This window comes from Leuciscus leuciscus (genome assembly GCF_965113295.1).
Source record: "Leuciscus leuciscus genome assembly, chromosome: 7".
NCBI classification, from domain to species: Eukaryota; Metazoa; Chordata; class Actinopteri; order Cypriniformes; family Leuciscidae; genus Leuciscus; species Leuciscus leuciscus.
Genome location: NC_138731.1, coordinates 24,023,390 through 24,038,174, shown reverse-complemented (window position 1 = coordinate 24,038,174; position 14,785 = coordinate 24,023,390). Strand labels below are relative to the sequence as shown.

At 36.9% G+C, this 14,785-nt stretch overlaps 1 protein-coding gene across 1 annotated transcript in view; it reads right to left on the bottom strand.

Moving 5' to 3' along the window:
• man1a2 (mannosidase, alpha, class 1A, member 2) overlaps positions 1-14,785 on the bottom strand; it is a 94,916-nt gene that overhangs the window by 25,891 nt on the left and 54,240 nt on the right. The window contains exons 5-6 of the mRNA XM_082175313.1: positions 6,787-6,905; positions 2,367-2,447 (exon numbers count right to left, since the gene is read on the bottom strand). Coding sequence (XP_082031439.1) covers positions 2,367-2,447; positions 6,787-6,905 — 200 coding nt within the window. The remainder of the gene's footprint in view (positions 1-2,366; positions 2,448-6,786; positions 6,906-14,785) is intronic.

The following is a 14,785-nucleotide window of genomic DNA, read 5'->3' as shown; positions in this document are numbered from 1 at the left end:
TGGAAGAGAGGACAGAGGGACAGCAGAGTAAACATCATCCATCACTGCAAAGGGGGGTTCTGCTAGAGCCGGCTGACAGGCTAAAGAGATAGAGATGGAGATATGGAGAGAGAGAGAGGGGAGAGAGAGAGAGAGAGAGAGAGAGAGAGAGAGAGAGAGAGAGAGAGAGAGAGAGAGAGAGAGAGAGAGAGAGAGAGAGAGAGAGAGAGAGAGAGAGAGAGAGAGAGAGAGAGAGAGAGATGTGGTCTTGCACAGGAGAAATAACCTCCAGAGTTAATAAAGTACAGAATCCTCGTTTCTTCAGATCAAATTCTCTTCTCGAGAAACACCAGCTGGTCATCAGTCCAGTACACAACTCTTTTTACTCCTGACTCTTTCATTCCCTTTACCCTCAGTGGCTTTCTCCATCATGTCTGATCAAAAATCTCTTATTAAAGAGGCATGGCTTTTCAGTTTACGACACACTGCCAGCATCTGCTCCATGCTGCCTACACCACACAGAGGACATATATAGACACTCTGCCTGCACCAAGGCGATCTAGAGAATAATACCTAGAGAAAGTTATCATTAGCCCTCCAAAGTTAACTTCTTGGCTGTTGCATGATCCCCTGAAATAAAGCAATTTTAAATCAGCCATCTTTGCTCATGGGTGCTTTTGAATGATCATCAATGGAGAAAGACGCTTTGGTTCCCATAATGCTGAAGATCTACCAAGAGAGTATATGCACATCTTCACAAAAAAAGTGACTCAAAAACGACTGTAAGAAATGAAAGCTCCAGATTAAAGGTAGTTCTGGGTGATAGCAATGATAATTTTCATATGACCGATAAATGACCAAGATTAAAATGCTATACTATTTTGTCTAATAACTAAATTAAGAATAAAACGTTAAAAAACGAAAGATTTATAATTAAATATATAAATTATATATATTTATTGTGCATCTTTACAAAAAAAAGTAACTCAAAAACGACTGTAAGAAATGAAAGCTCCAGATTAAAGGTAGTTCTGGGGGATAGCAATGATAATTTTCATATTATGGCCGATAAATGACCAAGATTAAAATGCTATACTATTTTGTCTAATAACTAAATTAAGAATAAAACGTTAAAAAACGAAAGATTTATAATTAAATATATAAATTATATATATTTATTGTGCATCTTTACAAAAAAAAGTAACTCAAAAACGACTAAGAAATGAAAGCTCCAGATTAAAGGTAGTTCTGGGGGATAGCAATGATAATTTTCATATTATGGCCGATAAATGACCAAGATTAAAATGCTATACTATTTTGTCTAATAACTAAATTAAGAATAAAACGTTAAAAAACTAAAGATTTATAATTAAATATATAAATTATATATATTTATTGTGCATCTTTACAAAAAAAGTTACTCAAAAATTACTGTAAAGAAAGGACCAAACGTAAAGTCAAGTGTAAAATAAAAAAATAAAAAAATAAATTACATTTAAAAACCCATCAAAACAAAACAAACTTAAATCTGTTCAGCACTGATTTTGTTTAAGCTATACCAACATTTCAGTATTTCTAATGCTTGCTTTGATTCTGATCTCTGTAAACAAAATCTTTGTATATCTCATATATAAATGCACTGTTAATCCTGATTTAATGATTTAAGATTTAATGACTCCTCTTCTCTCTGTGTTTGCCAGTGGCAGTACAAACACTAGTAATTTTGACACTCTTGACTCCAACATTCGGCACATGCTGTATTGCATGTCTATGACAGCACATATGAGGGAAACGGAGTGTTGAACATAGTGTGACTGTGCTGAAACTGAGGCCTGACACCCAGGCATGTCCAAACACTGTACTGACAGAACAAAAGGTCACTGGGGACAGAGAGGCAAGCAGGGGACAGACCAGAAGACTTTGTATGCAAGTGTGGCGAGTTTCACGTCCAGTATCTAAACTCATCTAATGAAGTGTGTGGAGTGGCAGTGAGGTCGTGCCGCATGGCTGCGGTTTAATTCCTTTGCATTTTCACCTTCAGACTAAAAGGAGGAGAACATTGTGATATGCAGAGGCAGAGATATGCTACCCAGTGATGGGGGAAAGAGAGAGAGTATTTGTGCTCTTCTCCATTAATGTCCATGGGCAGATAAGACAGAAGGGAAGCGTTAATTAACATGGGCTTGAGAGAGGGACATTTATTTCCCCTGAAAAAGCTGTTCATAGTTCTCTGATCCAACATCACTGCCCTTAGATGAACTCTCTGTCCAGAACTTCATCTATGTGGAGGCCTGCACACACTTCCATCATACAAAATAACTACAGAACGGAACAGCACAGACAGAGAAGAAACACACAAAAAACAAGAAGAAGTGATGACAATGTACCTCCTGTCCGGAGAGGTAGTATGCAGCCAGAAGCCCTCCAATGAAGCGGATGTTGACCTCAAAGACAGAGACTTCTGCATTCTGTAGAAACAGAGGGGAAAATAAGAGGGAGTAAGGGGTCACTTTTTCAGGGTCCTTGAATCACAAAGTATTTTTCCCATAAGTTTTTTTTTTGTTTTGTTTTTTGATAAAGAGACTAAATAAAACCAACCGGTTCAGAAATAATTCATAACAAACTTTAATTTCGGGGAAATTATAACAATAAAAACCTTCAAAAAGACATGACTGCATATTTTACTTCTCTTTAATAAGGCATCCTATGAACCATTGCAAATTATATCAAATGACAATAGAAAACTATTGACATCAGTAGCGCTAAAATAAATAAAAATAAAAATAAATCTAAAAAGTCAAATATACTACCATTCTAAAGTTTGATGTCGGTAAGATTTTATGGTTTTGAAAGTCTCTATTTGAATATATTTTAAAATGCAATGAATTTCTGTGATAGCAAAGCTGAATTTTCAGCATCATTAAATTATTCAGTGTCACATGATCTTTCAGAAATCATTCTAGTATGGTGCTCAAACATTTCTTATCAAATGTTGAAAACAGTTTTGCTGCTTAATATTTTTGTGGAAACATGACATTTTTTCAAGATTCTTAATAAATAGTATGTTGAAAAGAACAGCATTTATTTGAAGTATAAATATTTTGTAACATTATAAATGCCTACATATATGTTGATCACTTTTGATCAATTGAATCCCTCCTTGTTGAATGAATTTAATTATAAAAAATAAAATACTGATTCCAAACATTATGTATGTAATGTACGTATAAAATACAATATAGTTGTGCATAAATAGTGCAAAATATTCAAATATATAATCAGTTTGAGATAAGATTAGGCTAGTATTTTTAAAAACAATCTTTCTGGAGAAAATGAATGTGATTTTTACTTTCAGAAGCCACCTACTATACATGATAAGGTAACACTTTATTTTACAGTGCCTTTGTTAAATATGTTACATGTACTTACCATACTAATAACAGTAACTTATGCATAATTACATGCAAATAGCCCTCAACCAAATCCTAATCCTACCCTAACCCTATAGTAAGTACATGTAGTTACTTAATATTACACAGTACTTAAATATATAATTACACTGTAACAAAGACACCTTAAAATAAAGTATAACCCATGATAATTTAAACAAACATATAAGCAGCTTCATTAAGTAAGGAATAATTGACGACAGGCCGTTGAATTATTAGAAAAATAATGCACACCCGAGGTGGTAATGCGGTCACGACGCGAAGCGGAGTGGCCGTTACACCTCGGGTGTGCATTATTTTTCTAATAATTCAACGGCCTGAAGTCAATTATTCCGCTTATACTACAGTTACCACACCTCGAAACATTGTTCAGATTATGTATTTCAAGACGTTTGTAAAGTTTTTGTCATTAAAACGCTCTTGTATGTAGGACTAATTTCTTACGCATCTAATCCCATGCCTCCGTTGCTAATTCCAAAACGTCATTTCAGAGTTAGTAACGGAGGTTTGAGCCGCTGATAGCAGACTAATGCTGGGGACACACGACTAGCTGACACATTCTCTGACTGTTTTCATCGACTGCAGCAGATTTTAAACACCGACTTTGAACACAGACTGAACGCGCTGAACACGCGTTTGGACATGATCAGTCATAAGTATCAAATTACATTCATAACCGGTCTTAAAGTGTGTTCCCGGCTTCATGCAGTTATTAATGCAGTTATTAGAGAGAGATGTTGCAATAATGAGACAGAAAAGCATGTGCGTCAATATTATTATTTATTAATTAATTCAATTCGTTTGAATTAATTCGTTAATTCTTTTTTCTTTCTATTATTGACAGATGACAGTAGACTAGCCAAATAAATGAAACCCAAAGCCCTTTTAACAAGTAACATTAGGCCTATCAATAATTATTTATTTGTTAAATTATCTGCAATAAAAATCCGTGCTGCAGGACTATCCGTTTATTTAGCCTATATTCAGTTTTTTCTATTTCTATTGATTATAGATAGGACTTTATAGTTTATTTATTCAAATTAAACTGCATGTTTCTATTGATTGTGAAGCTAGACATTGAAAGTTGCAGATCAAGCGCATGGGGCGAAATGCTTTTTCTTGTTATGAATTGTATCCTATTTTCCGTTATTATGGTTGACTACGCGAAGTGATATGGAACTGTAATGCGGTCAAGACCTGCCTGGAACTACTTTAGCCGTGCGTTTCCCTGAAAATAATGCACACCTTAGAACGTTCGTCAACCAATCATATTCAAGCATTCAACGGCCCTGTAGTATAATCTGCATGAATTATCTACTATACACAACAGCCATGCAGCACTATCAAATTAACTTGAATTCTACATTAAAGCTGATTCAATCTCTCAGTGAGATGGAAATGAATGCTGGAGCATATAGTACACAACATTCACAAGTCTAGTAACAAATAAGAAAATAAAATTTCACCCAAAGCAGAAAATAAATCTAAACACAGTGAAGTTCAATGGCATGGTTGTACAAACTCCCCAAATCCTGTTTTAGCCATCTCACAATCCCATAATCCACAGCACCTAAAAACAGCACCTGTTTTTGTATACTGTTTATGAAATACAAGCAGGTTTTCTAGTTCGTATCATGACGCTTCTAAAGCATCTTATATTGACTAGGTTTTACACTAATTTGATAAGACAAGAACATGCTTTAACCAACCCTTTCACTTAGCATTCATTTAACATGTCTATTAATTTTGACAAAAGTGAACGTGCACCAGATTAATTCAGATATGACCGTTCCCTGACCAAGGTCCATTAATTCAGTTTTTGGTTTAACAGCTGCGATTAATGCTGATGGCAGACAGCCTCATCCATCACCACAAGAGAAGTAGAGAGAGGGAGAGAGAGAGAGACACATGCATTTCTTTCTTCTGTGGAACACAAAAGAAAAAAGTTCTTTTTTGTACATATAATGAAATTCAATGGGGTCCAATCATTGTATGATTTTCATTGATATACAAAAACCGCTGAAACTGTCTAGAACGACATCAGGTTGAGAACATTTTCTCTTCATTTTTGGGTGAACTATTCATTTAATTATAAAATGGACAACACTTTATAATAAGACCCAATTGATTTAATTAATATAAACCTATTTCATAAATTCAGAAATAATACATTAGGTATCATGAACTAACAAACAGTAAAAAAATAAATTATAATATGAAATATTTTTAAAATAATTGATTTCTGTTAAGATTTTTAAAATGTAATTGTAAAAGCTGAACTTTCAGCATCATTACTCCAGTCTTCAGTGTCACATGATCCTTCAGAAATTATTCTAATATGCTGATTTGCTGCTCAAGAAACATTTAATACAACTATCAATGTTGAAAATGGTTGTACTGCTTTGTAGAACCTATTTTCCCTTCCGTTTCCCTTCCTCGCCCATGCGTTGCAGTTTATTCCCCTCCTCCAAAAAAATCCTTCCAGCACCTCCATCCCACTGTGACACGCTGAGCCCTCAACGGCCAGACCCAACGGTCCAAGCGTGAGTCATCCCTCAAAGTGCACATGCTTCATAAGATACACTTGTCCAAAAGTAACAGTGAGGAGGGGAGACAGAAGAAATGAGGCCACTGCTCGAAAAGCCCAAAAGATGAACTAAACACCCCGAGGAGATTCCAGGCGCTGTAAGTCCTGCTAAGAGAAAGGCGGCAGAGGGGAGATGGGAGAAAAATGGCACAACACATGGAGACCAGAGAGATTGATAAAGTTGAGAAGAGCATACAGATTCTCCATATCTGATGGAAAAACAACTGATAGGGAGAGAAACTGGAGAAATCCCATTAATGGGTTAGAATGTGAATGCAGACAGAGAAAGAGAGAGAGAGCAGGAGACACAGTGGCCCCTGGGGCCAGTCACTGGCCCCGCTACTTCTTTGACGTCTCTTTTGTCTGCCATTTTTTTTCTCGACATCACCGGCTAATTCTGGAGGCAGAGCACCGGAGGTTCACATTGTTTCCATGGCGCCAGTCTTGTCTCCTGGATACGGTGATGTGTCACATCAACTCTTTTCTCACCACACGTTTTCCACAAAGTGCCACCACAATCTGATCAAAACCTGAAAGATTCACACACGCTGAGGACTGAAGTCTTTGAGGAGTTATGGGGTTTCGAACGACTGTTAATACAGCTGTGTCAGTCTGCTGCCAAAGTATACGGCTCACCACTGTGAAATAACAGTGTCCTGAGATATCACTGTGTCTATAAACAAAAACAGACTCGCTCTGCCCCAAACCTACAAAGACAAGTGCTGTTGGTGATCTTGCGTGTGTGTTCATGTCCGAGTCTTGGCCACTTACCACACTGAAATCCAGGTTTTGCTCGATCCACTCCTGGCCGTCCTTAAACTCGTTGTGGAGGCCCATTATGTAAAGGGTATCCAGGGCGTCTACTATAGTGGCTCCCATCTGGGAATTACCTGCAAAGAAGAGGATGTGAAATATTTACTGAATATATATGCACCACACTAGTTAAAATGTAAACAAACTTAAAGTTACATAATAAGGCCCATCTGATGCAAGCAATATTCATTTGCATTAGTGTGAAGCTAAAGGCAGAGCATTTTGAGGAAAAACAAACCAGTGGATACACCACCATTAAAAAGCATGGGGTCAGTAAGATAATAAAAAAGAAAAGAAATTAATCATTTTATTCAGCAAGAATGCATTAAATTGGATCAGAATCACAGTAAAGACATATTTAGGGTCATTTCTGTGTACACAATTTTTGATTTTGACAATTTTTTGTCTGGTGATAAAAATACATAAATGAACAAGAAATTCAAATTATTAAATGTCATGGATAAATATTTACTGAGTAATACACAGTTTTGTAGAGGGGGGTCAAAGTGGCAAGAGAGAATTAGAGGGGAAAGATTTCACCATCATTAGACGGGCTCCAAACCTCAGGTGACATTTTTTATTTTGTCCCCCCTCTACAAAACTGGATTATTCAGTAAATATTCATCCATGACATTTAATATTTTGGCTTTCATCACAATTTATCTTTGTCTTTCTTCAGAAAAAAATATTCACAAAAGCAGAAATTTGAGCTGGGGATGTTTCCGAAATTTGTTTGATTTGACATGGAATGACCCTGTAATTACAAAAGATTTCCATTTCAAATAAATGCTGTTCATTGAGCTTTCTATTCATCAAACAATCCTGACATTTTTTTTATCACTGTTACTCCAAAATAAGCAGCACAACTGTTTTCAACACTAATATACTGATTTGCTACTCAAGAAACATTTCTCATCATTATCAGAGTGATTTCTGAAGGATCATGTAAAACACTGAAGACTGGAGTAATGATGCTGAAAATTCAGCTTTGACATCACAAGAATAAACCACATTTTAAAGTATATTAAAATATAAAACAGTTTATTTTAAATTGTAATAATTTTTCCCAATTTTTTTTTTTTTTATGCATTTTGATCAAGCTCTAAGTCAGGGGTGGGCAAACTTTTTGGCTCAAGGGCCACACTGGGTTTTAAAATTTGACAGAGGGCCGGCCCAGTAGCAGATTATGAAACACAATCTCATGAAAGTGCCTATCTATACCACAAATTAAATTTCTCGTGCCATTTATACGCCAAGAATGTTTTTTGCGTGCATATGCTACGCACTGTAAACCCCTTGGTTAGGATTAGGGGTGCGGAGTGCGTGCCTATTACACGCCATAAAGTGCGTATCATATGCACGCGAAAAGTAGGCTACTACAAATACAATTCGTGGTATTCACACTTTCATGAGATCGGGCTGAGCAAACACATTTACGTTGTGGCAACGTCTGCGCGAAATTCAACAACTGAGAGACGACATTCTGACAATACATTTTTTATGCTAGATATCCCCCATTTAGCATGTTATGTTTTGAGGTTAATTTTTAATTAGTTAGATGTTAGATAATTATAGCCTATACTTTTTAAATATTGTTTATCCTTATTATTATTTAATGGGCCTAACAGTAAATTAGAAACAAAACACCTGCAATTGTACACTTAGAAGAGTAAAAATGACAGAAATTAATTCAACTTTATTAAAACTGCATATGGCAATCAATTTGCACTTCCAAAAGTCATACATTTATGGAAAAAACGAAATAAACGAATATACAAATTTATTTTTAAGTATACTAAAATAAAACATAAAAAGCAAAGGCAGATCAGAACATTTCATGAACAAAACCGGGTTCACATGGCAGACAGGGGAGCGCGGTCGAAAGCCAGGCGGTAAATGGAATCAGTCAGGATACATCCACTAATCCAGAGGAGCAAAGAAACTAAATAGCAGACAAATCAAAGGAAAAACTAAACGGGTGTGCAAGCGGTTACCAAACATTTTGTTTTCTCTGTGAGTTTCCAAAAAAGGAAAAAACATGAACGTGCAACAAGTCTATGCGCTTAAGTCGCTGTCTGTTTGGTTTCCATGGTGACGCGTCATTGCTTGTTACGTGACACACCGCAGCCACAACAGCGCTGAATGAATGATGATCTGCTTTTATGTCATTTTTCCTTTTTTACATTTGTTAGCTATGGCATGAAATATCTGATATTCCGATTGTCAAATATATGCAACGCTATATATATATATATAACGCAAAGTATTGCAAGAAAAAGGCTAAATGAATGCGATCTTAAGACAATTTTGTAAATACTCGACGGGCCGGATTAAACAGCCTAACGGGCCGTATGTGGCCCACCCCTGCTCTAAGTGAATGAAAACATCCTGCAAAGTTTTAGATCTGAAAGTGCACCGTATATAAAGTTATTGTCTTTCAAAAGTAAGAGTCGACTCTGAGTCAATTAAATTAATTGTTTTTCAAACGGGTCATTAGCCGTTTCCTTGTGACGTCAAGACGAAACATTAGCATATTGCCCGCCCAATTATTGCGTGTGCAGACACCAAAGAAAACTTGAACCTCAAACCTGCAGCTGATTTCTGGTTTCTGGTTTCTGATTTCTGATTTTGCGGGCGGGTATAGATATATACACTAGATGTCGCATTGGCTACGGTTTCGCAGTAGCCAATGCGACATCTAGTGTATATATCTATACCCGCCCGCGCTCTCAGATCATTTGGACGCAGCTGTGTTCAAGAGGTAAAAACGATATAAATACTGTTCGTTTTCTCACACAAACCGCTCGTTTCGTGTCTTGGGCCATCAATGTGTACTTACGATGGGGAATTGTTTAATTTGGACGATGGGGAATTGGTTTAATTTGGACTCTGTGCATGCTCTTTGAGACAGTGACCATCGACCTGCATTATATGACTGACAGACAAGAACGGTTTGACCTAAAAATATCAAAATTGAAACTACTGCGGAAAAAAGACACCTACATCTTGGATGCCCTTGAGGTAAGCTAAAACATACCAAAATTTAATTTCAAAGTGAACTATCCCTTTAAGAAATGGATCAGTCTGATTTGTGAACTGGACCAACTTCTTCATTTGAAAAGATCTAATTCAAATGAAGGATTCAGACATCACTACTATGAAGGAGAGCTAGAGCAGATCTCAAGATTTAGCAGAAACTTTACATTGTATTTCTGTTTTAGTATTTTCAAATCCGTGGAAAGCCCCTGTAAAACTATCCCGTCCTGATAAAGAGCCCCGTTTAAAGTTCAAGGTCAGATTTCAGCAATCCTGTTATTCCACAAATAAAACTAATTTCAAGAGTGGAAAACTGATGAGACATGTTGTGTGGCATCTCTCTCTCTCTCTCTCAGTCTGTAGAACCGCAGTTATCATCATCATTATTGTCCGGAACTCTAAATCACTCTAAAAATACCCAGCAGCCCTCAGCCTCTTAGCTCTTCTAATCTGTCCAGACTGCTGCTTCAGTTTGTCCAGAGGCACCCCAAATGGTCCCAGTCCTTCAAAAACCACAAACACTTTTGCTTTTCATCCCTCTTTTTACAAGACCTAAAGCCCCGTCCTCTAACGTCATTTAAGACTAGGCAATACTTAAATTTACCTCCTTCCTCTTTATCGCCCATTCCATTTTCTTTTCTTTTTCTACACCTTTTCGTTTTACTATGGAACCGTCATCAAAGATGTATCATCAGTCCCTCATTTGCAAGTTTGCCAATATAACCCAAATAAAATGAAATTAATCAAAGAAAACAAAAAGGTTGCAAAAAAAAATTTAATAGATAAAACAAAACCCACTGAACTGGCTGCACATTCATCCCTCACCACCTCATTTACACTCCCATAAATACACTGCCCATCTTGACTAAAATCCACACTCTCTGGCTCTCTCAGGCCTCATCATACTGAATGAATCTTGATTGGCATTTACACAAGGCTGGCATTCTGGATGCCAGACTTTGCTGGTGTAAATCAAATTGGACTCAATAAAGTTACTTGGGGAATTCCAATGGTAATCAAACCAGGCTTCTCTCTCTGCTTCCTACAAGCCATCTTTTCATCCCACGCTCCCCCGCTTAGTGTCATCCTTGCCAGTTTAATTTGGTGACAGATTGCAAGTTGTTCTAATATGAACACGCAAGTGGTAGCCGGCATGATGATTTCATTGTTCAGATTGTGTTTTTCTTCAGATTCTTCATCTTGAGAGAGAACCAATGGAGAGGTTTTCAGTGGTGGAGAGGTTTATGTAGTAAAATGCAGGGGTGTGTTTGTGACTCTGGGTACTTATTTATACAAAAAACAAAACAAAACAAAAAACAAAGGAGGAAGAGTTTTACTTCGTTGCATCTCCAAGCCAAAGACATGAGTCAGAAGGCTTTTTCCCTCTCTGTCTCATCTCAAAGATATATCAAGGGAATGCAGTGGGGGAGAGAGCGAAACCCCATCCATATCTAACAGTTTAGTGCTCACCATTTCTGCTGCCACTGATTCTCCCTGGACCCTGAAAGTAACATCTGCTGTGCTCATCAACAAACTGCTCTGGCTAAGTGTGTGCAAGAGAGAACAGTAGAAAGAAAAGAGAGAGTAATGTACAAGAGACATTAGACCACACAGATGGAGTTGTTGGAAATGTTTATCTTATATATATTTACACACACTAACATTAAAAAGATTTTGGTGGGTACGAATTTTTGGTCACACTTTATAGATTAGCGTACAATTCTCACTATTAACTACCACTTTTGTCTCAAACTCCTAATTACTGCTTATTAATAGTTAGCAAGATAATTGTTAAGTTAAGGTATTGGATTAGGGATGTAGAATATGGTCATGCAGAATAAGGCATTAATATGTGCTTTATAAGTACTAATAAACAGTCAATATACTAGTATATGCATGCTAATAAGAAACTAGTTAATAGTGAGAATTGGACCCTAAACTAAAGACATTTTTTTTATGTCTTTGAAAAAAGCTTCTTGTGCTAACCAAGGCTACATTTATTTGATACATTTTTATACAGAAAAACAGTATTATAACTTAAAGTAATCACTTTCCATTTTAATATATTTTAAAAATGTCTTGTAAAAAAATTATAAAATATGATATAAAATGCCATATTTTCAGTAGCCATAACTCCAGTCTTCAGTCACATGATTCTTCAGAAATCATTCTAATATGCTGATTTTGTGTTTAAGAAATATTTCTTAATATTAGAAATGTTGAATACAGTTGTACTGCTTAACATTTTTCTGGAAACCGTGAAACATTTTTTTTTTCAAGATTATTTGATGAATAGATATTACTCAAATATTGTATGACCATATAAATGATAGTTAATCGTTTAAACTTCTGATCAATTTATTGTCTCTTTGCTGAATAAAACCCCAAACTTTTGAACAGCAGTGTATAAACAGGCTAAAATATAAAGATCTATAAGAAGATTGTAATATTGCCTGACCAGATTATTTAAAGCACTTTTAAATTGCTTCAGATCAGACCAGAAAGACCTACAATAAAAATCCACAAATCAAACAGCTCCTATTTTAACCTAAGCATTAGTAAGGCACGTTCAAACCTATTTTGTAGGTTTGAACTAAACACCATAAAGTCTAATTGCCGTGTGGCTCTATTCTGTATGCAGCAGCAGCAGCATCTCTCTCAAGGAATGTTTTATGATCACCAATTTGTACTCCATAAAGCGCATTGAGACCAAGCGAAAAAAAACTAAAAAACATTTCCAGTGCAATTTCTACAAATGGGCCATGAGGCCAAAAGCAATGCTGAACTCTAGATAACAGCCAATTAGTGAGCTGGTGAACACAGCCGCTGTGATAGGCTGTTAAGATGCATCTTGATATGAGTAACCAATGAAAGGTTTCAATGTTTTGCAGGGTCAAGTAATCACGCTCCTGGTGAATCAGCGCATGATGAAACCATTGCTGAAAAATGCTTAGTATACAGATGCAGAAAGGCTAAAAGGCACATCAAAACTCAATGTTTACGTAACATCCTGTTGGTGGAATGATTTATTTTTATTTTTTATCTGAAGCAGTGGTTTTATTTATAAATATCCTATTTTCCAATTTATTGCTCAGTTTTTACCAAGAAATAAGCATTATAGTGATGATATATTTGCTTGGTTGTTTCTAAAGCTCACTTGATTTTGTTCCAGAAGTGGCATTATGATTCTAGTAGTGGCATTCTTAAAAGCCTGTCTTCATACAGTATAAAAACTCTGCCCAGCAGTTGCCTCCAGTGTCGGAGGTTCTTCATCACATTATGACATGCGTGTTAGATATTACCGACTGCTTCAGGGTGGACAACTTGCCTTTTTCCCAAGAAACTTAACTTTGCTGATGCTCTTGAAACGAAAATCCAACATTAATTTCATGCTCCAGTGCAGTTAACGCTAAGGATATTAGATGAACCTTTTAAGGTCACAAACTTATTTCTGCATTTCCTCCCCCCGAGAAATCTGACAAGCACAAGGAGAAAGGATCTGAAGCAGAACATGAAACATACTGTATATTCTGACCAGATAAAACGCTGCACTGTCAGAAGTGATCACCTTCAATCATCAGACTGGCCCACTAGAGCTCACGTCCACAGACATGCTGCATGTTGTCTGGGGGCATGTACATTTGCTGGAAGCTTACGGCTGCTTTTTCCATCATTTCTGCATTTACTTTTATTTCGTACAGTCTTAGCCATTACTTATCCGTACAGGCTCAGATTGCAAACCCACTGAAGCATGACTGGAAATGTGGGTGCTGCAAATGAAACTACAGGCGGATCTTAGCAAGTGGAAAGAAGTAGCGGGATTCTGTAAATATTGAGAGAACGCAACACTGGAAAGCTCGAGTGTGCGTACTGTGAATTTGCCATGGATGAGGAATTCTTTTGAAGTTTGGTTTATTGGAAATGAAAACAAATCACATATATTTGAACTGTGCGGTTTCCTGAGGATTCTTTTCTCTTGTATTAATCCCTTTCCAATTTTCATTGTGATTTTAAAATTACAATGCTTAATACCACCGGCCTCAATTTGCCAAGACGTGGCCACAAAATGTCACATGCCGATATTAAAAGAAAAGTTCACTGAAAATCATATTTAGATACTCACCCCAATTAAGTGTGTCAGTGAAAGAATGAAATCACGTTTGCCTCATCAAGTATCAAGGTCAACATTAAAGCTAAAGAACAGCTTAAGGTCTTGTTACATTATGAATTTTGCTGTGATACAGTAAAATGCTAAAGCTTATTATTATTATCAGTGCTTATATTCTTATTTCACACATAAATACACACAGTTAGTTTTTTTTAAATGGGTTTTATGTTTTAAAGCTGCCGTCGGCAAAAATTTTTTGATCATATTCAGTGTAATCGACACTATAATCCGACAGAACAACATAAATAAGGTGGTTTTAGAAAAAAACCCGAGCTTCTAACTCCACCTGGAGCGTGTTATTTGTTTTGCAAAAATCCAGCGCTCCCGCTTCATCAGGTACAATCAGCGCAGGGGGGTGTGAGATCTGACTGTCAATCACAGGTCGTGCACACGCCACAGATCACCCCTCACTCGCGCACGTTAATATCACATGCACACGCCACGCCTGAAGTTCGACTGGAGATTGCATGAAGCGTGATGGCGGAGAGAAAATCTACTAACAAGCTTCCAATTCCTCGGTTATTGCTATCTATGGATAGATTAGCCAGGGCAGCCTACCTCCGAGTCCATGGTGTTGATAGATGCTGAAGAGACGGACGCGTTCACAGAAAATCAGGTACACACGCACAGTGACGCACTGACGAGCACGACCTCGATGGGAGGGTGCTCGCTGGTAGTGGGGAGGGGCATGATAGTTGTAAACATTCAAAATTTTGGCTAATCGACCCAATCTGCCAGACTTGCCGACGGCAG